General features: G+C 45.1%; 1 protein-coding gene across 1 annotated transcript; it reads right to left on the minus strand.

The window, feature by feature from the left end:
• Window positions 1–10,824: 10,824 nt before the first annotated feature.
• Window positions 10,825–15,196, minus strand: LOC117997917 (zinc finger protein 679-like). The gene is made up of 3 exons (XM_034986466.1): window positions 14,719–15,196; window positions 11,625–11,751; window positions 10,825–10,934 (listed from the first exon to the last, which is right to left on the minus strand). Exons 1-3 carry the CDS (start codon window positions 14,731–14,733, stop codon window positions 10,825–10,827), a joined length of 252 nt encoding a protein of 83 aa, XP_034842357.1. The 5' UTR covers window positions 14,734–15,196.
• Between the last annotated feature and the right edge of the window lie 7,135 nt (window positions 15,197–22,331).

The raw sequence follows: 22,331 nt of genomic DNA on the forward strand, positions 1-22,331 counted from the left end.
GAGTCTGGAGGCCTTCCCTCCCTTCACTTTTCATTCAAGCTAACTCCACCCCTGCACAACAAACTTGACCACTCACTCTTCTCTGGATTTCCTTTTATCTATCCTTCTTCAAGTCACCATGAAAAACATATTCCTGGAAATAGCTCCCTCTTTGATAAGTAATTCAAGTACAATCTGCTTCTGGTTGCAAGGCTGGAATTCTTAGCTTGGACCCCACGGATTCCGGTAGTCTTCATAAATATCAAGTTTTCCCTACACTTTTACTAATTCTTGTGCCTTCAAACTACAGGATCTCTTCTGTTTTCAACTCGGGCTTCTGGTAACCCCAACTGAATCTGCCTATACAGAAAAGTCTTCATGAGACATGTGGCCATTACTACATACATGTGAATGGTGAAAGCTGTGAGAGAGAGAGAGAGCACACTACAAGGAACTATTTAAGAAGACAGAAATGGGGCACCTGGGTGGGCTCAGTTGGTTAAGCGACTGCTTTCGGCTCAGGTCACGATCCCGGAGTCCCTGGATCGAGTCCCGCATCGGGCTCCCTGCTCAGCAAGGAAACTGCTTCTCCCTCTGACCTTCCCCTCTCTCATGTGTGCTCTCTCTCTCGTTCTCTCTGTCTCAAAAAAAAAAAAAATCTTTAAACGAAGACAGAAATGACTGTTCTTCCATGTACCTCCCGGGCTTCTCAGCCTATGAGGACCACAGGCTCTTCTGTGTCTTCCTTTCCACTTCCTCACTATGCTGGGCAAACTCTCCTCTTTCCCGTGCCCTCTCCTTTCAACAATGAACTTTTATCTCCAATGTGATACACATCAATTTGCTTTCCTAAGTCTTTTTTTTTTTTTTAAGATTTTATTTATTTATTTGAGAGAGACAATGAGATAGAAAGAGCATGAGAGGGGGGAGGGTCAGAGGGAGAAGCAGACTCCCCGCTGAGCAGGGAGCCCGACGCGAGACTCGATCCCGGGACTCCAGGATCATGACCTAAGCTGAAGGCAGTCGCTTAACCAACTGAGCCACCCAGGTGCCCCCCTAAGTCTTTAATTAGTATGAATACATAGGATTAGCTTCATTTGGACAGTAGGTTAGCTTTCTTTACGTGCAACTTCCTAAAAAAGTAGTATAACCTATATAGGGATATGCACATCGGTATCTATTTTGCTTTCTTTTCTATCAAAGTATACTTGACATACAATGTTAAATTAGTTCAGGTGTACAATATGGGGATTTGACTACTACATAGGTTCTACTATGCTCACTACAAGTGAGCTACCATCGGTTACCATAAAATGCCATCATAATACCATTGAATGTATTTCCTATGTTGTATCTTTTACCCCCGTGACTTATTAATTCTGTAACTAGAAGCCTGTACTTCTCATTCCAATTTCCACATTTTGCCCAACATCCTTCTCCATTCCACACTGGTAACAATCAGGTTATTCATTGTATTTAAGGATCAGTTTCTTTTTTTCATTGTTTCTTGCCATTTCTGACACTGTGGATAGACCCAGACTTATATGGGAAATAAGCCAGAGAACGATAAATTATCACACGTATTCACTTATATGTGCAGTCAAAACAACAAAACAAATTAACAGGAGCAGAAACAGACCCAATATCTGTTTTGTTTTGAATAAAGTCCATGGATAATCTCAGGAACTATAAAAATTCCAAGATTACACACATTCTATAATGTGACCAGTTGGCCTGTAACAATTTTTCAATCCTGGCAGAAGACAGGAGGTTCCCAGGTCAAAGTCCAAGGATCTTATGGCTCCTGACATAGCAAACATCATAAACTCCTTCATCACACTAATTTCACTTGCCAACTGCCCACCCCCAACTGACCCAGGGAGATGCTGCACGTGCAGTGGGTTTATGTCCTATCTGTGAGACTCTGAGCATAGAAGAGTACCATTTCCTGATTACATTTATATAAAGTACAAAAATGCACACAGCAATCTCTTTACCTTACATGACAAGAGTACTGAGTTTTGGGGAAAGTTACTAAGGAGCTCAAGGGGAATTTCAGAGGACAATACTCTGTTTCGTGATCTCATTAGCTTACAGAGATGTGAAAAAATCCCAACATCTCCATTCAAATAGTAAACATAAATAAACCAAATGTTCCTGGTAACAGTAAACTTTGCTTGAGTATATGCCACTGGAATTATCCTAGACCTGTAACTAAAACAGGAGGATAAAAATCAAAAAACAAAACAAAAAACAACCCCTGTAGTGAAAACCAATCAAATAACCAGCATGGCAATATAAATAACATATAAAATAATCTTTAACAAAGGAATTTTCAGTTATTAATAGTGTTATTTTTCAATATCAAAAGTTACATTATTTAAATATTCTTTTTTTTTTAAGATTTATTTATTTATTTGAGAGAGCGAGAATGAGAGAGAGAGAGAGTACATGAGAGGGGGGAGGGTCAGAGGGAGAAGCAGGCTCCTTGCTGAGCAGGGAGCCCGATGCGGGACTCGATCCAGGGACTCCAGGATCATGACCTGAGCCGAAGGCAGTCGCTCAACCAACTGAGCCACCCAGGCGCCCTATTTAAATATTCTATTTCATGGAAAGCAAACATCTGTCCATATTCATTCTCACACACACACACACACACACACACACACACAAATACATGTACGTAGGGAAACATTTATTTTTTAGGCTGTGAGATATAAAACCATTCATCACAGAGGGATGAACTAATCAAGATAGTGAAAAAGTAGTTCCCACGTCAGTACTTTTGAAAATAAGCTCAACTAGCAACTATTCACCTAAGTCATCAATGGATAACTCTCAGTACTCAGGGGTTAGGCTGAAGCATCCCTGGAGCATTGAGAACAAGAAGGACATTAGAAGGGTAAAGAAGAGCAATACCACGTTGGTCACAATGCATCTACCACGGGAATGGCACAGTGCACTACGAGGGTCCAGCAGGAACTACAATTGCTCCACCAATAAAAAGGGAAGACATGGTAGGTATCCAATATTCCCTAAATGGCAAGCCACATACTGGGTGGCCCAGTGAGATCTCACCTATGGGGATCCCACTGGAAATCTGTGGTGCTGGACCGCTGGGGATCCTATAGACATGGAGAAGGTGGGTAGGGCTTACAGCAACCAGTGCTCAGATCTTAGAACTATTGGACCAGATGGTGTTCCACCTTGTACTTCACACCGAACAAGAGATCCCCAGGAATCTGCCCACTTGCAGAGTGGAGATGGTTAAGGAGATTTGTCAGCAACTGTGCCTGACTTGGGTCTCCAGCCAATAGTTTGAACTAGAGCATGGAGAGCATTCTATGGTTCTGTCTGGGTAGGTATGCAAGTTCGAAGTCACTTACCACTGCTGAGCATAGCCTCCACTCCCACTGCACCCGGAAGCCTGAACAAAGGCCCTGGGCAACCATCAAGCCTATCTTATAGGCCTATGGGGACAGCGCCAAGCCAGCAGCATTGTCCATGTGTTGATCATGACCTCTCTCTGCATGAGCAGGGAGCTTGAATAGTGAATCTTGGCAGTCTCAGGCCTAGCCCATGGTACTGGCCAGCAAAAGAGAATGGCCTTCATGGGTTAGCCTGGTGGTGGGTATTGAGGAGGGCACATTCTGCATGGAGCACTGGGTGTTATACACAAACAATGAATCATGGAACACTTCATCTAAAACTAATGATGTAATGTATGGGGATTAACATAAGAATAAAAAAAAAAAAGGAAAAAAAAAAAGAGAATGGCCTTCATCCTGCCAAAGTCTGAATATCCCTCTGGCCCTACCTAACCACGGAATTGCCAGCATACATTAGGAAACCACTCAGGGTACCACAGTTGTCAGTGGACTTATGTCTGGCCCTCTGTGATCACAGAGAATAAGTTTACGTCTGAAATGATTGCAAATGTTTTAAACTAGAAGTTGCTATGGTCCCTGGGATACCTCTAGAAGGAATGACAAACATTGGGTACACTGAGATGACGGAGAATAAAACCTCTCAAACTTGCCTTCATGCCATTTCAGTAAAGGAAGAGGTACAGACACAAGAGTGAGAAATTCTGCAGGATTCCAATTAAATGGGACCAGGTCCTTCCAATTTTCACATACATACAGGATTTCGGTTGTTTTCCAAGGTTCAATATTCACATTCAAATAGAGGATTCAGGGGCGCCTGGGTGGCTCAGTCTTAGGCGTCTGCCTTCAGCTCAGGTCATGATCCCAGGGTCCTGGGATCGAGCCCCGCATCGGGCTCCCTGCTCGCGAGAAGCCTGCTTCTCCCTCTTCCACTCCCCCTGCTTGTGTTCCCTCTCTCGCAAACTCTGTCAAATAAATAAGTAAAATCTTTTTTTTTTTTCTTTAAAAATTCCCTGTGCCCCTCCCCCCTAAATAAGTAAAATCTTTAAAATAATAATAATAATAATAGAGGATTCAGCATGAAACATAACTTGTGGACTACCTTTTTCATGAAAAAACAAATCTAAAAGATTCACTAGGGCACCTGGGTGGCTCAGTCGTTAAGCGTCTGCCTTTGGCTCAGGTCATGATCCCAGGGTCCTGGGATCGAGCCCCGCATCGGGCTCCCTGCTCTGCGGGGAGCCTGCTTCTCCCTCTCCCACTCTCCCTGCTTGTGTTCCCTATCTCGCTGTCTCTCTCTCCCTGTCAAATAAATAAATAAAATATTAAAAAAAAAAAAAATAGGGCACCTGGGTGGCTCAGTTGGTTGGGTGACTGCCTTCGGCTCAGGTCATGATCCTGGAGTCCCGGGATCAAGTCCCGCATCGGGCTCCCTGCTCGGCGGGGAACCTGCTTCTCCCTCTGACCCTCCCCCATCTCGTGCTCTCTCTGTCTCATTCTCTCTCTCAAATAAATAAAATCTTTAAAAAAAAAACAACAAAACCTTATCTTTCTAGATTCAGTCAGTAGTGCAGCCTTGGACAGGGGTCCTCTCCCCACATGAAAATTCATGCCAATACGTCAGCCTAGATGTGTTTACCTCTTACCTTGGGCTACTTCATCATTCTGAATAGAAGATTGTTTTCTTCCTAAGCTAGAACATCTACTCAGCACCCAGCCCTGTCCCATGCTTAGTCCCTTCAAATAAATGTAAAACAACCTATGACTCATGAAGTCTCCACGTTTTCACCTAATCAGACTTATAGTAAAGTGAGGAACTTGGATGTCACTTCCAAGATGGGAAAATAACATAATTAAAGAAATCTTACTGAGTGTCCTCCCATCAAGAAGGAAGGAGTAAATACAATTAATTGAACTACATGGAATTTAATATGCTTACTGTAGAATTACTCCCCCATTCAAATCAATTTTTGAACACGTCATTTCGTGCAAACTATTCTTAAAATCCCTGATCAAGGCATATAAGCAATAGGTCCTGAATACTGGAACAAGGGAAACACTAGATCCTACATGAGTAATAGGCAGGTAGACAGGATAGGATTTGCATGGGGAGATCCTCACGCCAAGATACAGGGTGTATTTAGGAGAAATAAATTCTATATACTGTAGAGAAAATTATTCCCACTAAATAATCTATAACATTTCCCTTTGCTAGGAAATTATCAACTTGAAATTTGCAAATTATCTCTTGATCCCATATTCCCTTTCCTTCTGAAGATATAAATACACATACACATAAATACATAAGCACACTCATACTCCTTCCTAGTTATTTCTGTTACTCCAAAATCTATCTTTAGCTTAATGTAATATATTCCTTTCTGTCAATATCTAAACCATAAAACTGTGTTCTGTATGCTAAAAAAAAAAAAAAGAAAAAAGAAAGAAACCCCAAAAACAAAACAAACAAAAAAAACAGGAGGAAAGAAAAATCTAGGGTAAAATTTTATAGTGATTAAGAATTCTGTAGATATGGCTTCTAATTATATTTGTAGTGACTTTGTTCAATTAGCAGTAGTTAGGCAGAACACCTGGGTATTAGATGGTGAGCCATGGTTCAACAAAAAGAAACAAAGAAATTGAAATAAAGTTTACTACTCATAGATCCTGGAGGATGTACCCAATATGCCTTGAGGGACAACATGAAGAGGTCAAGACTGAGTGCAGGCAGAGAGTGTGGCAGGAACTGGAGTAGATGTCTTTTTAGGGTTCCTGGTAGGAGTGCTGTTCACCTTCTGGGCCAAGTCTAGAATGCACAATTCAAACCAGAATGAGTGGATGAAGATGGTCAACACTGCAGGGGTCTTCTCTAAGGGATGCTCTTGATAAATACACTGGGATCGGACACTTTCAAAGAGGCTACTGGGGAAGTCAGATCAGGAAATTACCTTTGCTTGTGACTATAGGGGCTGTTATCTAGTGTATTTGCTAATGGGTGGAGCTACAGTTATTTCAAATTCCCTGCAGGCAGTCTGGTTATAGAAACTGGATTCCAAGTCAGTAGTATCACCCATTTGTTACTCACAGTATCCATACTACTACTCTATCATCATCATTAAAAGCACCCTAATGTCCCAGCAGTTTCAAAAAGAAAAGATAGAATACAGAAACTTGGGGGAAAATTAATCACAAATAATTCAAGGTTTAGGGCCACTGGGAAGAAAAATTATTAGTGATATCATCCCAATGCTTTAACAAGTACAAGTGACTCTTGAATAATGCAGGGGTTCGGTGTACCCACCACCCATGCAGTTGAAAACCCATATGTAGGGGCGCCTGGGTGGCTCAGTCGTTAAGCATCTGCCTTCAGCTCAGGTCATCATCCCAGGGTCCTGGGATCGAGTCCCGCATCGGGCTCCCTGCTCCGCGGGAAGCCCGCTTCTCCCTCTCCCACTCCCCATGCTTGGGTTCCCTCTCTCACTGTGTCGCTCTCTGTCAAATAAATAAAATCTTTTTTTTTTTTTTACACAAGCAAGGGGAGTGGGAGAGGGAGAAGCAGGCTCCCCGCCGAGCAGGGAGCCCGATGCTGGACTCGATCCCAGGACCCTGGGATCATGACCTGAGCCGAAGGCAGACGCCCAACGACTGAGCCACCCAGGTGCCCCCAAATAAATAAAATCTTAAAAAAAAAAGAAAGAAAAAACCCATGTGTAACTTCCATTCTCCAATGGTTAATTTTAATCAACTGCTGAAAAGAAACCTTACCTATAGCAGTCACTTAACCCATATTTTATGTTACCTATGTTATATATGGTATTCCTACAGTAAAGGAAGCTCCAGAAAAGGAAATGTTAAGGAAATCAAGAGGAAGAGAAATACAGTTATAGTACTGTACTATAAATAAATCTGACTATAAGGGAACCCACACAGTTAAACATGTTGCTCAAGGGTCAAGTGTACTTTGTGTTACTGTCTGTTTACCTGCAACCTTGATGAAATTGGGGCAGGCTAAGGTTGGTGCAGGATCACTGTTTATTACACATCAGTGTTAACACATTAAAATCCATTTAGTGTTATTAATTCAAATACATAAAGTTGAAACACTCTAAACAAACCACTGCAAAATCACTGTATGATCATTGGTCAAAATACCATGACAGGGGCACCTGGGTGGCTCAGTTGGTTAAGCGACTGCCTTCGGCTCAGGTCATGATCCTGGAGTCCCGGGATCGAGTCCCACATCGGGCTCCCTGCTCAGCGGGGAGTCTGCTTCTCCCCCTGACCCTCCTCCCTCTCATACTCTCTGTCTCTCATTGTCTCTCTTGCAAATAAATAAAATCTTAAAAAAAAATAAAATAAAATAAAAAAATACCATGACAGTCACTCAAGGAAGGACCATTCTTGTTCTTCTGATACAATGATCTGTGAGTTGTAGTTTCCATGCTTTTCAAACTGAGGGTCTTCATTGAGTAAATGTGGATTTACAATGATTTTACACCCTTTTACGGAAGAGTCAGCTATACTTTTCTCAGTTGTCTGTGAAATTTTTATTATTTTAACTGCATAAACTAATATTCTTGACTTGTAACAATTCCTATAGTGAAGATGCATCCAGCTTTTTTTTTTTTTTTTTTTTTTTTTTAAGATTTACTTATTGGACAGAGAGAGAGAGAGCACAAGTAGGCAGATCAAAGGCAGAGGGAGAAGCAGAATCCCCGCTGAGCAGAGAGCCTGATGTGGGGCTCGATCCCAGGACGCTGGGATCATGACCTGAGCCGAAGGCAGATGCTTAACCAACTGAGCCACCCAGGTACCCCCATCCAACTTTTAATAAACCACCACTGTATTCTCCTTAAAACCCAACTGGCAAAGTATTTAAAATTCAGAATGTGGGGCGCCTGGGTGGCTCAGTCCTTGAGCGTCTGCCTTCGGCTCAGGTCATGATCCTGGGGTCCTGGGATCGAGCCCTGCATCGGGCTCCCTGCTCGGCGGGAAGCCTGCTTCTCCCTCTCCCACTCCCCCTGCTTGTGTTCCCTCTCTCGCTGTGTCTCTCTCTGTCAAATAAATAAATAAGATCTTAAAAAAAATACTCTGATTTTGAATTATGTCTGAAAAGTGGTATTGACTTACTGCTTTCTGCTGCCAATTTTTTGGTGTTAAGATTTGCCTTTCCATTACACAGTTTGCCAGTTATAAAGGATAAAATCATTAAAGACATAAATAACTTTTTTTTTCTGAAGTGTGTATTAAAACCAAAAGTCTTGCATTAATTTTACATTTCTAGGGTTTCTATACAGTATGCTTCGTCTGATGTTCACTAAGGGTGCAGTTCCAGGACTTTGCCACTATTCTGGACAACTGTAAGCTATCTCCACAGGATATATTATCTCAGGTTGAATAGTTTTGCTTATGAATTAAATACCCTGCCTCATTCTTTACATTTAAGGGCTTCTCTCTACTATGCATCTGCTGTTCACAAAGTTGGTAGTTCTGCTTAAAGGCATTGTCGCATTTTACATTTGTCAGCCTTCTCCCCACTGTATCTTACCTTAGCTTGGTGAGTTTTGAGTGGTAGTTAAAGGCTTTATACACTTGTAAGGTTTCTTCCTATTACAGAATCTCTGCTGTTGAGGTTTTGAATATAAGTCAAAAGCTATGCTGCAATTACTACATTTCTAAGTACTCTCTCCAGTGAGGATAAAATGATGTACAATGAGATTTGCGCTTTCGTACGTCTTTCCCACATTTATTACTTTGATACTGGTTCTCTGAAGACTAAGTTCTCTGAGGATTACTGGGATTTGACCCTTGGTTAAGTTTTTTCCTAGATCCATTGCATTGGTAAGTTCTGTCTCCATTATAAATACCTCTGTAATTATGAAAGATAGAGTCCTCGGTAAAGATCTTCCTAAGTTCACAACACACGAAAACTTGCTCCAAGTTAAGTATTATGTGATAACTATTGAACAGTAATGTTTCAATAAAGGCCCTCCTATGTTTATCAAAATTAGAGACTTTGGAACAAGGAGGGATTATGTGTTGGTGGGAGAACAATGAACTTTCTGAAAAAGGACTTCTCCAGTCAATCACATTTAGAATTTTTATCTTCACGTTTAAATATCTAACTTTCAGAAATGTTTCTGTGAATGATTAATACAATCTCACATTTGAAATGCTTTGAAGGATTACTTTCAGCATGGACTAGGTGACTTTCCAAAACTTCAAAAGGTCCTTTCAGAATATATATATATTTTTTTTTTTTTTTAAGATTTTATTTATTTATTTATTGGAGAGCGAGCGAGAAACAGCATGAGAGAGGAGAGGGTCAGAGGGAGAAGCAGGCTTCCCGCAGAGCAGGGAGCCCGATGTGGGACTCGATCCCAGGACCCTGGGATCATGTCCTGAGCCGAAGGCAGTCGCTTAACCAACTGAGCCACCCAGGCGCCCCTATATATATATTTTTTTAATGGATTTGGGCCCTTGGGATGAATGACATTGTTCTGCAAATATAACTGACTTAAGGTGGGGTTTCCCCCCAAATGTTTCATATCCTTGCTCTCTTCTGGCAGTAAGGATTTAATTACGGTTAATTGTCCCAGTCTGGTTATATACATCATAGCATCCTTCTTGCCCTTCACTAGCTCCATCCCCTTCCCAGTCATTCATTAAGTATAAATACTCAGGTCCACTGCTGCCACATCTTCCCCTATCACTCTATGCAGTCAATCTTCTTTGCTGGTCTTTGCCAACAAGCTTGGGGTGTTAAAGAAAGACACCATGAACAGATGAAAAACAAGATATCTCACTTACTACATTCACATGCATACCAAATTAATAGCCATCCTAGGACAGCAACAGAATGGAGAAATAGGAACCACCAGGACTTTGCTCCCCCATGGAGACAAAAATGGACCAAATTACCTTTTAGAATGTTCCAGAAGTCAGTTAGGAGAACACAGCATCTCCAGACAATACAAATGAACAAGAGGCACATCGGAGACAGCGAGCATTTGTGACACTTTCTCACAACAGCTGTTCACCCTCTGACACTCCATGGCAACACTGTGAGTAAACTCCTACCTCTCCTCAAAAGAGAAACAAATGAGTGACCTGAATATTGAATGATCTGGCTTCTTTCACCTGCCTGACACAGAAAACAGACGGAATGAGAGCACCCTCTGGATGCAGTGTGCTGGCTGCTCAGACAAAACGTGAGCACTTGCTCAAACAATGAAGAGACTCCAGAGCTGAAGACAGAGAGGAAGGTATCATGCGTTTTAAAGTAGTCACTCCACTTTCTTAAACTGGGAAATTACAAAAACGCAGACATGATAAATGCCCAGAACATGTGTGACAGGCTTCCCAAACGCATTTCCATCCAAGGAGAGCTACTCGAACCACAGTTTAAGGTCGATCTTCCACCTTTACATTTAAACCTCACCTCTGTCATCTGCCTCCTTCATTCCCACCTACCTGGATGGAAGGTTACTGTCTCCTTTCTCTTCACATCCCAGAGCTCCCTCTTTTGCTCCAAAAAGATGATCAGGTCTGGCTTTGACACAATGAGACCTGTTTATTAGATAAAAAGAAAATGAATACTGCTGGGGATTCAACTTTCAATCATGATTGTGCTCAGTAGAGAAGACATTGTAAAATTCTAGAAAATAATTTCCCAAATGTTGTCGCCAAATAGCCCCTTTAGAACACGAAGAATGGATTTCCAATATTCACATTCTGACCTCCACTTCCAAGTAGTAGACACAATAATAAGGAGTGGAAATTTAAGCTTAGCTTAAGATGTGAGCAGTGCCGGGGCACCTGAGTGGCTCAGTCGGTTAAGGGTCTGCCTTCAGCTCAGGTCATGATCCCGGAGTCCCAGGATTCAGCCCTGCATCCGGCTCCCTGATAAGTGGGGAGTATGCTTCTCCTTCTGCCCCTCACCCCACTCATGCTCTCTCTCAAATAATTAAAATCTTAAAAAAAAAAAAAAAAATGTTAGCAGTACCATTTTATGCCACTCAGTGTTTAGAATTGCCAGTAATCTACAGAAGTGATGATGTTACCTTAAGGAAGGGGAAGCTAAAGCTGAAAAGGAAACATCATGAACATTTTTCTCTACATCTACAAACCCCTCATTTCCCTTGCTGCCTAGATCTGAATTCCAGTCATTCACGGAGGAATCTTCCAAGAGACAGTCTTCACAGGAAGGAAGAAAACACTTAGTTGTGGTTTGGGAAATCTGGAAGGAGTCATCCTCACCCAAGAAGAGGAGGTGTCTGTAGTTTTCTAACATCACATCCCTGTACGATTCCCGCTGAGTGTGGGTCAGGCATCCCCACTCCTCCTGAGAGAATTCTATGGCCACATCCCTGAATGTCAGCAGTCCCTGCAATAAATACCACAGTCACCAAGTAGTCATAGGCAGAGTTCACAATGGTCCCTAAGATGAAAGAGAAGGGAGTTAATGTCATCAGTTAGACCCAAGACCTGACTTTCCTTGCTCTGTGACATGAGTGTGGAATAAAAGAAAGACCCTTGGGACAGAGTGCTGGCTGACTGAGAACCTCCACTCCCAGAAGTCAAATGTATCAACTTCACCAAGGTGAGAGTCCTCATTGTCCAGTGGAAATTGATGGGATGTGGGATAGGAGCCAATGGTCAAGAAAGAATTTTTTTTTTTTTTTTTTTTAAGATTTTATCCATTCATTTGACAGTGAGAGAGGGAACACAAGCAGGGGGAGTGGGAGAGGGAGAAGCAGGCTTCCCGCGGAGCAGGGAGGGGGATCCCCAGGACCCCGGGATCATGACCCGAGCCGAAGGCAGACGCTTAATGACTGAGCCACCCAGGCACCCCAAGGAAGAATTCTTGAGATGTTTTTGATGTGAAATGCTGGGGTTCAGAAGTGAATGATGAAGAATTACTGAGATGTCTTTGGTACAAAAAAATGTGGTCTTACTGAAGCACAGGAACAGGACCCACGGGTCAAAAGAGCTGCACTGGGGTTGTGAGCAGTAATTTATCCTATATTTACAAATGGTGAGTGGGTGAGCAATAGCAGCAATCTCTATGGAATCTGAAAGCAAGGTTTCCAGGACCTTGAGGGCCTCCCTGGTGTGATAAGGTCACTTAACTATGGTCGAGTAAAAAACCTAAGACCCTTCAGATATGTATCAGTGGGTGCTATGCGGAGAGGATGGCCAACATATTTGGGGGGAAAGATAAAGAAGATTCCAAGGGCATTTTTTTATGTTAAAGAGGACTTAACAGAATCCCAGAGCTCTGGTTATTGTCAAGCTAAGGTTGCTTTTCCCCTCTAATAAAACATTAAGACAGTTGTGAATTCCATGAAGAACGTCATACTCTGTCTGTCTCAAGTATTTATCAACGGGCTGCAAGTTGAGGGAAATTTAATTTTATCCACAGTTCTTTTGACTTTGTTCTCTTCCTCAGAAACTAGAAGCAAGGGCACTTGGTTAAGTATCTGCCTTCAGCTCAGGTCCTGTTTCCAGGGTCCTGGGATGGAGCCCCATATTGTGCTCCCCGCTCAGTGGGGAGTCTACTTCTCCCTGTCCCCCTGCACCACCACTCATGTGCTCTCTCTAAAAATCAATCTTAAAAAAAAAAAAAACAAAAAAACTACAAGAGTAGCTCAGAACAAAGAAGTTTCCAGTTGAACTGTGATGGTCTCTGCATATTGCTGAGTACATCCAAGTTCCTTACAAATGACTAAGAGGGGAAATATGAACATTGCAGGGGAGGAATCTGACAAAGAGCACCAAGACAATAAAAGCAGTTAGCATCAGTTGTATGGAAATAAACTGTTATCAGTGCCTAAGGCACATCAAGGACACACCATCACTGGTGTTTCCTTGTTGTCTGAAAACAGGAATTCAGAATATAAATCTAATTATGAAAATACAGTGGATATATATACAGTTCAATCACCCATAGTTTCTATAGAGGCTGCTTTTAGGCAAGAGCCCACAGTGACCCCTTGGCTGAACAGAGACTGGCCCAACAGATGACCCACCTCAAGATAGCCATAGGCCCATTAACCAACGGGCTACTGACAACCAGGTTCAGTGACCAGAAAAGGGAAGGGAAAATTCGGTAAATCCCCATAATTTCTCACCTTCCTGCTTTTAAAAGAGCCCCCATCCCACCCACTGCTCCTTGCAGACAGCCGCTCCTCGGCTGTCCTGCCTGGTGCTCTCTCGCAGTGTATTCAGGAAACTTCTAACAGCGTGGTTCTGCCTCAGGTGAATTCTTTTCAATTCCCACTTGACTTCCACCCAATCATGGACCCACGTTTGGGGTCCCCATCTGACTGGCAGAGACACCACATTTAGACACCAGTTTCCATGTCCTGTAATAGCCAGTGTATTTTATTTAAAGATTTATTTATATTTTAGTGCAGGGGAGGGGTAGAGGGAGAGGGAGAGAATCTCAAGCTGACTCCCCTCTGAGCATGGAGCCAAAGGAAGAGCTCCATTCTAGGACTGAGACCATGACCTGAGCTGAAATCAACAGTCTTGAGGCTTCCTCAACTGAGCCCCCCAGCTCCCCCTCTAGGGTTATTTTAAGTAGAATATCTGTTTCACATTCTAAAGAGCAAATCTCAAGCACCCCCCCCCCGCCCCACTTTTCTTTCAGAGAACTTTTGGAGTTATTCTGGACCTCAAATTCATCGGGTTTATTTCTTAATTTTCTTTTTTTTTTTTTTTTTTTAAGATTTTATTTATTTATTTGAGAGAGAGAGAGAATGAGAGACAGAGAGCAGGAGAGGGAGGAGGGTCAGAGGGAGAAGCAGACTCCCTGCCGAGCAGGGAGCCCGATGCGGGACTCGATCCTGGGACTCCAGGATCATGACCTGAGCCGGAGGCAGTCGCTTAACCGACTGAGCCACCCAGGCGCCCTATTTCTTAATTTTCTTACCCCTGGTCTACACAGAGCTGATAAAGTAACCACATGGGACCTAAATTAGAAATGTTTTCCTTCACTGATATCCCAGGAACAAACCTCATCAGCAATAGGAATCTTAAGACTCAATGCCTTCCCCTGTGGATCTGTCACCAAGAAAATATTTTCAATACTTGGAGGACTTTAATTCAAAGTAACAACTGTTGATGCCCTATTATAAGCCAGGTTGGAGACACAGGAGAGAAGGCTCTGGGATATAGAGAAGTGTTCTGAAGACCTCACCTTGAGTATCATTTCTGAAAAGATCTTAAAAATAGGTGAAAACATAAGGGGGAAACATCAGAACTACAGGAATTAACATAGGCAATTTCTAAATGCAAGGAATTTCAGGAGAAAAACATGACATGGCCTCTCCTGGAACACCAAGCTTACCTGAGAACTGGCCATTTCTTCTTTCACCTCGTCCTCTAGATTTCTTTCTCACAAGTTATTTGTGGAGAAATCACAGCAACATCAGGAGAAAATGCCCTTAAAGCCAACAACAGAGCCTCTTCACCTGAAACTGCTTCCCTGAAGGCAGGACCCTGAAACGCAGAAAAAGCCCAACTTCCTAGTCCTTTGTGTCAGGAGCTGTTCAAAAACTCTGAGCTCCTACTGGGAGACTAATCCTTGACTTTTCCTTCTTTGCTTTCAGGGGGCCTCCCCTCCCACAGGCACCCACAAATTCATCTACAGCCTAGGAACCCTCTGCTCCAAGGACCTGACCCTCCCAGACTCACGTAGCGGAGACCCTGTTACCTCTCCTTGAGCCAGAGCCCGCTCTCACCTCGAGTCCTTGTGCTTAAACCTGGCCTCACTTAGAATCACCTGGAGCCCTTAATTAACACAACACTGTAGTTTTCAGCCAAACCAATTGACAGAATCTGAGGGGGAGGGCAGCAGATGTGATCCTTTTTGAAATTCCACACGTGATCCTATTGGGAAGCATTTGGGGAGGTGACCAGGCACCTTAATCTAATGGATATTTAAAATAACCAGTCTAGGGGCGCCTGCGTGGCTCAGTCCTTAAGCGTCTGCCTTCCGCTCGGGTCATGATCCCGGGGTCCTGGGATCCAGCCCCGCATCAGGCTCCCTGCTTCTCCCTCTCCCACTACCCCTGCTTGTGTTCCCTCTCTCGCTGAGTCTGTCTCTGTCAAATGAATAAATTTTAAAAAAATCTTAAAAATAAATAAATAAGGGGCGCCTGGGTGGCTCAGTTGTTAAGCGTCTGCCTTCGGCTCAGGTCATGACCCCAGGGTCCAGGGATCGAGCCCCACATCAGGCTCCCTGCTCGGCAGGAAGCCTGCTTCTCCCTCTCCCACTCCCCCTGCTTGTGTTCCCTCCCTTTCTGTGTCTCTGTCAAATAAATAAAATCTTAAAAAAAAAAAAAATATACCAGCCTAATATAATCCTTAGGCCAGAGACATATTTTAGGGTGACAAAAAGCTCCCTTTCATTAGGTAAATGTTTATTTTCATATGTAACTCCAAAACGGTTTTCCAAACTGAATGTACTTTTACCATACCATCAGCAAGATAGGAGAATTCCTCGGGGCGCCTGGGTGGCTCAGTTGGTTGAGCGACTGCCTTCGGCTCAGGTCATGATCCTGGAGTCCCGGGATCGAGTCCCGCATCGGGCTCCCTGCCCGGCAGGGAGTCTGCTTCTCCCTCTGACCCTCCTACCTCTCATGCTCTCTGTCTCTCATTCTCTCTCTCGCAAATAAATAAAATCTTTAAAAAAAAAAAAAAAAGATATGAGAATTCCTCAACATTCTCCCTGAAATTTGGTGTTTTATCCTTTTTATTTTACCCATTCTAGAAAATACTGAGTGGTTTCTCACTGTGAAATATGAAGTAGTCTTCCTATAGTTGTCCTGGTGACTGAAATGGAAACCACTTAAAAGCATCAAGTTGAACAAAAATCCAAATGGCTGCATTGTTTCAGGTTATTCCTCTCCCCTCCAAACCTCCCCTGTGCAAATCCTTCCCACTTCCTTTCTCAGGAGGGAAGGGAGCCTTTGTTTCAGGAACCTTCTTCCACCCTGACAACGTGATGAACAGGGTTGGCAACACACAGTTCCTGTAGAAACCGGCTAGATCCTGTATTTCCCTACAAAAGCCCAACCCCTTCCTCTGGGTGGGCTTGCAGTTTTGAAGACCCTGACCTGCTGCAGCCTCCTTTGCTGGCAAAGCAATAAAGCTGCTGTTCCTCCTTATCCCCAACTCTTCACATTATATTTTGGGTCTAAAGCATGGAGGTCAGTTCATACAACAGAAATGAACGTTAAGGATGCCTGGGTGGCTCAGTTGGTTAAGCGACTGCCTTCAGCTCAGGTCATGATCCTGGAGTCCCTGGATCGAGTCCCGCATCGGGCTCCCTGCTCGGCAGGGAGTCTGCTTCTCCCTCTGACCCTTCTTCCTCTTGTGCTCTCTCTCATTCTCTCTCTCTCAAATATATAAATAAAATATTTTTTTAAAAAAAATAAAAAAATAAAAAAACAGAAATGAATGTTAGGAGAGGAAAATTTGTTTTTCTTGCTCCATTCTCAATTCTTTGGCCAGTCTAATAATTAAAATGATTCAAGACGTCTAACAAGATAAAAAACAGAATTTTAATTATGGGAAACTGAAAGACATGAGGCTCAAAGACAGGTGATTGAAGCTTACATGCCACTGTGACAGAGTAAGTAGGAATGTAGAATTTCAAAGCAGGGACATATATTCACAGGAAAGAGGAAATGTATGTCAAACAACGGCTTACCACTCCATGCAGGCAACTCTTTATGATCTGAAAAGTTAATTTCTGGTATCATCTCTCTTCTTAATAGATGATGTAGAAAAGACATTAGGGTTCAAAATGATAGCCAAGAAAGAATTCTTGAGAGGTCTTTGGTGCAAAAAGGTGGTTTTGTTAAAGCAGGACAGGACCTGTGGGCAGAAAAAGAGCTGCACTGGGGCCATGAAGAGTGGCCCATTATATACTTTGGAGTTGGGAGGGGGTTAAGGATAACTTAAGCCTCCCAGGTATTTTGGAAACAGGGTTTCCAGGACCTTGAGGGAGCTAGGTATTTTTTTTTTTTTTTAAAGATTTTATTTATTTATTTGAGAGAGAGAGACTGAGAGAGAGAGCATATGAGAGGGGGGAGGGTTGGGAGGGTCAGAGGGAGAAGCAGATTCCCTGCCGAATAGGGAACCCGATGCGGGACTCGATCCAGGGACTCCAGGATCATGACCTGAGCTGAAGGCAGTCGCTTAACCAACTGAGCCACTCAGGCGCCCCTATTTTTAGGAAAGGTCATTTATTACTGTTTAGTAAAAACTCAGTCATGAGATCCTTCAGATGTATATTGGGGGGTCCTATGTTCGGAGGTTGATTGCCAACATGTATTTTGCCAGGTAGAGATAAAGGAAGTTTCCAACGGAGTTTTTATATGTTAAAGGAGACTTAGAGGATCCTGGGGGCTGGGATAAGATTGCCTTTGCCGTTGGCAAAGTATTAAGTTGGAGGCAGTTGAGTCCCTGGAGGAAGGTCACTCTTCCTGTTTCAAGGACTTGTCAATGGGCTGTAGATAGTAAGGAAATATAGTAATTTTTCTTCTGCCTTTTTTCCCACATCATTCCTGCCACTCCCCCCCAACAGTTTCTCGACCCTTAAATCTTTGAGGTTGCTGAGAGTGCAAGTTCTCATCTTTTGTAACTTCTTCCTGCTGAATAGGTACACAGAGATATCCCTACCTATGGGTCAACGTTGGTCAGTTGGGGCTTATATAGATATGAGTTATGAAAACAGAGGCAGCTGAATCCAAGGGAGACTGCATGTGTAGATATCCTGAGTGGAAAGGGCCATCTGTGGGCTTGAAGTTATGACAGTTAAGGAGTCTTGGCACCAAGTGGGGAGACATGGGAGAAAACAGCAAAACATGATTAGAATAACAAAACAAAATGCCTAGTAAGAGTCCTTTGATAGTTGACAAAAATCTTCTGACTCCAGGAGCTTACCTAAGCATTAAAGGAAAGAGAGGGATTGTTTAAAGTGCCAATGTGAGTGTCCATGTCTGTTAGAAACCCAGAAATACTTTTGTGGTCATCTGGACTGTATACACAGCATTTTGTTTTTGTGATTTGTGCAGCAATTACAACATCTTACGCTTCTCTATTTTGTAAAATTGCTTTATACATTTGTGTTCCTTCAGTATTTAGTAGAGAAATGCTATTTGAGTGTCATTCAGGGCTTTGGTTGTGTACTTATTAAGAGCTTTCATGTGTCAAACAACCTCCAGTCCCAAAGAGGGAAAAAAAAATTAGGTGGCCATACCTATGAGACAAAGAATGTGTTCACGATTGTTTTAAATTCATAAGCTTAGGAGTGCGTGGGTGGCTCAGTTGTTAGAGCATCTGCCTTCGGCTTGGGTCATGACCTAAGGGTCCTGAGATGGAGCCCCACATCAGGCTCCCTGCTCAGCGGGGAGCCTGCTTCCCCCTCTCCTGCTCCCCCTGCTTGTGCTCTCTGTCAAATAAATTAATTAATTAAAGAAATAAAAATACATTTAGAAGGTTGGCAGGGTTGGTAATGGTTTTAATAATGCTCTGTGCATCCAGGCAAAACCCAGAGTACAGTGGCTTATCCAGCCTGAGGGAAGCCATGGACACAAATTAGAGCCAAATAGCCACTGGGTACCATTAGAAGACATTCATCTAATTCTGGACCTCCTTTAACTGCAGTCAAGATATCAAAGGCAGGGCACCTGGGTGGCTCAGTCGGTTAAGCGTCTGCCTTCAGCTGGAGTCATGATCCCAAAGTCCTGGGATCGAGCCCCGCATCGGGCTCCCTGCTCAGCGGGAAGCCTGCTTCTCCCTCTCCCGCTCCCCCTGCTTGTGTTCCCTCTCTCGCTGTGTCTCTCTCTGTCAAATAAATAAAAATCTTAAAAAAAAAAAAAAAATAGATCAACACACTGTAGATGAACCAAGAAACTAATATCTTTTTTTAATTGATTTTTTAAAAAGATTTCTTTATTTTAGAGGAGGGAGCGTGTGTTGGAGGAGGGGCAGAGGGAAAGACTCTCAAGCAGACTCCCCGCTGAGCCCTGAGCCCTACGAGGGGCTCAATCTCAGGATCCATGAGATCATGACCTGAGCTGAAATCCCAAGTCCCACGCTCAACCCACCAGCCACCCAGGTGCCCCTAATTGATGTTTTAAAGCAATAGATTAGTGAGCTAAATTATCAGATTCCTCTCCACCCACCCACCTATCCTTTTCCCTTTAAAGCTGCTGGACCCGAAGCCCCTGGTTGCTCATCTGCCCTGCGGGTGGTGAAGAACAGAAGCTGTGCTCTGGTGCAAGTGGGTATAAAGCTTCACATTCCGCACGGGCACGGTTTGCACGTCCCCTTCCAGCTCGTGTCCCCTGGACAGACGTCTCCAGTCCTCCATCACCTAAACGAGCCGTTCTCCCTGTCTGGGTTGCAGCTTATCCCCGGCGGGGAGCCACGGTCTACACCGACCCCCGCCCAGGTCCCAGCGCCCCCTCTCGTCTCCACCGCTAGCAACGGCAGCTTCTGACTCAAACCCTTTCCAGCCCAGGAGGAGGAAAACATCTCATCTTCTAAGCGTCCCCAGCACCGTAAGCTTTTCCCCAAAATCCTGGAAACATTTATGAAGAACAGGCAGGAGGCACCCACGCTCCGCGTTACGCCGGGGAAGCACTAAGGATCCAAACCCGAAGACCAAGTTAGGTCTGGCAGATCCAGAAACGCCCCGGGGGCGGGGCCCACGGTGAGCCGATGCCCCGCCCACTCCTCCCAGACCCCGCCCCCGCCCCAGCCGCCGCCCCGCCCCCGCGCCCCGCCCAGCACGGCCGTTACGCATTTCCGGCAGACCCGGAAGCGGATCCAGAGAAGTGGCAGTCTCCCTGTCTTTCCGGTTCAGGCTCGAGCGCGGCGGCCCCTCAGTCCGCAGTCGTCCGTGCGCCGGTGCGCGGGTCGCTAGGACCCTAAGGCCCCCGCCAGACTCGGGTGGCGAGCTGCCCCGTCGCGGCGACGCGATCCGAGGGCCGGGGTCCGCGTCCGTTGCCGGTTAAAATCGCCCGGGGGGCATCCCCGCTTCTTCTCGGCCTCTGGCGTGGGGACACCGCCTGCCTCGTCGTTTTTCTGCCTGGGACCCTTGGCCGGCCGTCCTGACGCACCCGGGGCCGTGGGACGCCCCCTCTGGGCGCCGGGATTCTCGCCCGTCCAGCGGCGCCCTCCCTGAGCGTGTCGGGCCCCTGCCGGCTTTCCTCCCCGATCGTGGCCTGAGGCGCCGCCCCCACAGCGTCACAACCGCCCCTTACCCCCGGCTGCTCTTCACCGTTGCTCCCTCTGCGGAAGGTGAGCGGCTCCTGCCCCGTGAAAAGTCGTGTTTGTTCCGTCCCCAGCCTCATCTCCTGACCTGGCTGGTCGTGGTGTGGCTGGGGTGCCGCGTGCGGGAGCGCTGGGTTCCACGCCCGCAGCCAAAAAAGCATTCTTTTTTTTTTTAAGATTTTATTTATTTATTTGACAGAGAGACACAGCGAGAGAGGGAACACGAGCAGGGGGAGGGAACACAAGCAGGGGGAGTGGGAGAGGGAGAAGCAGGCTTCCCGCGGAGCAGGGAGCCCGATGTGGGGCTCCATCCCAGGACCCCGGGATCATGACCTGAGCTGAAGGCAGATGCTTAACGACTGAGCCACCCAGGCGCCCCATAAAACATTTATTTATTTTATTTTTTAAAGATTTCATTTATTTATTTGACAGAGAGACACAGTGAGAGAGGGAATACAAGCAGGGGGGGTGGGAGAGGGAGAAGCAGGCTTCCCGCCGAGCAGGGAGCCCGATGCGGGGCTCGATCCCAGGACCCTGGGATCATGACCTGAGCCGAAGGCAGTTGCTTAACCGACTGAACCACCCAGGTGCCCCATCTTTTTTTTTTTTAATAAAGATTTTATTTATTTATTTGAGAGAGAGAGTGCATGAGAGGGGGGAGGGTCAGAGGGAGAAGCAGACTCCCCGCCAAGCAGGGAGCCCGATGCGGGACTCGATCCCGGGACTCCAGGATCATGACCTGAGCTGAAGGCAGACGCTTAACGACTGAGCCACCCAGGCGCCCCAAGATTTTATTTATTTATCTGACAGAGACACAGCGAGAGAGGGAACACAAGCAGGGGGAATGGGAGAGGGAGAAGCAGGCCTCCCGCAGAGCAGGGAGCCCGATGCGGGACTCGATCCCAGGACCCCGGGATCATGACCTGAGCTGAAGGCAGTCGCTTAACCAACTGAGCCACCCAGGCGCCCCAAAAAAGCATTCTTGACAGGTCTTTGGTGCAAGAAGGTGGTTTAATTACAGCCCGGGGACGGGACCCACGGGCAGAAAGAGATGCCCCGGGGTCACGAGGAGTGCCCATTGTACACTTCCACGTCGGGAGGGCGTTAGGGGGAGCCTAAGTGTCTGAGGAATTTCAGAAGCACGGTTTCCGGGACCTTGAGGGGGCTGGCTGTTGTTGGGAAAAGGTCACTTAGGACCGCCTAATAAAACCTGAGTCGTGAGACCCTTCAGATGTATATCGGTGGGCCGTATGCCTGGGAAGACGATTGCCCGCACGTATCTCGGGGGTAGAGATGACGGAAGTCTCCAAAGGAATCTTTATATGTTAAAGTAGACTTACAGGGTCCAGGCGGTCGGGCGAGGATTGCCTCTTGCCCTCAGCAAAGTAACATGGGGCAGCTGAGTTCCTAGAGGAATGTCACTCTGCCTGTTCCAAGGACTCGTCCGTGTGCTGTAGGGGAGTAAGGGAATTTTAACTTCTCTTCTGCCTCGGTCCCACATCACAGCTGAGGGCTGGGATCCGCGTCTGTTGGGGTCCCAGACAGAGCAGGTTCCGCCACGCCCAGTGACAAAATTCAAAGGCAGAGAAACCAGTGGTGGCGAAAGGAGAAAGGGATTTACTTCCGGGAGGCTGACAGCAGAAAAGCCTCTCAAAGACTTGTCTCCAAAGT

The sequence above is a fragment of the Mirounga leonina genome, unplaced genomic scaffold (genome assembly GCF_011800145.1).
Source record: "Mirounga leonina isolate KUSES-001 unplaced genomic scaffold, KU_Mleo_1.0 Mir_376, whole genome shotgun sequence".
NCBI classification, from domain to species: domain Eukaryota; kingdom Metazoa; phylum Chordata; class Mammalia; order Carnivora; family Phocidae; genus Mirounga; species Mirounga leonina.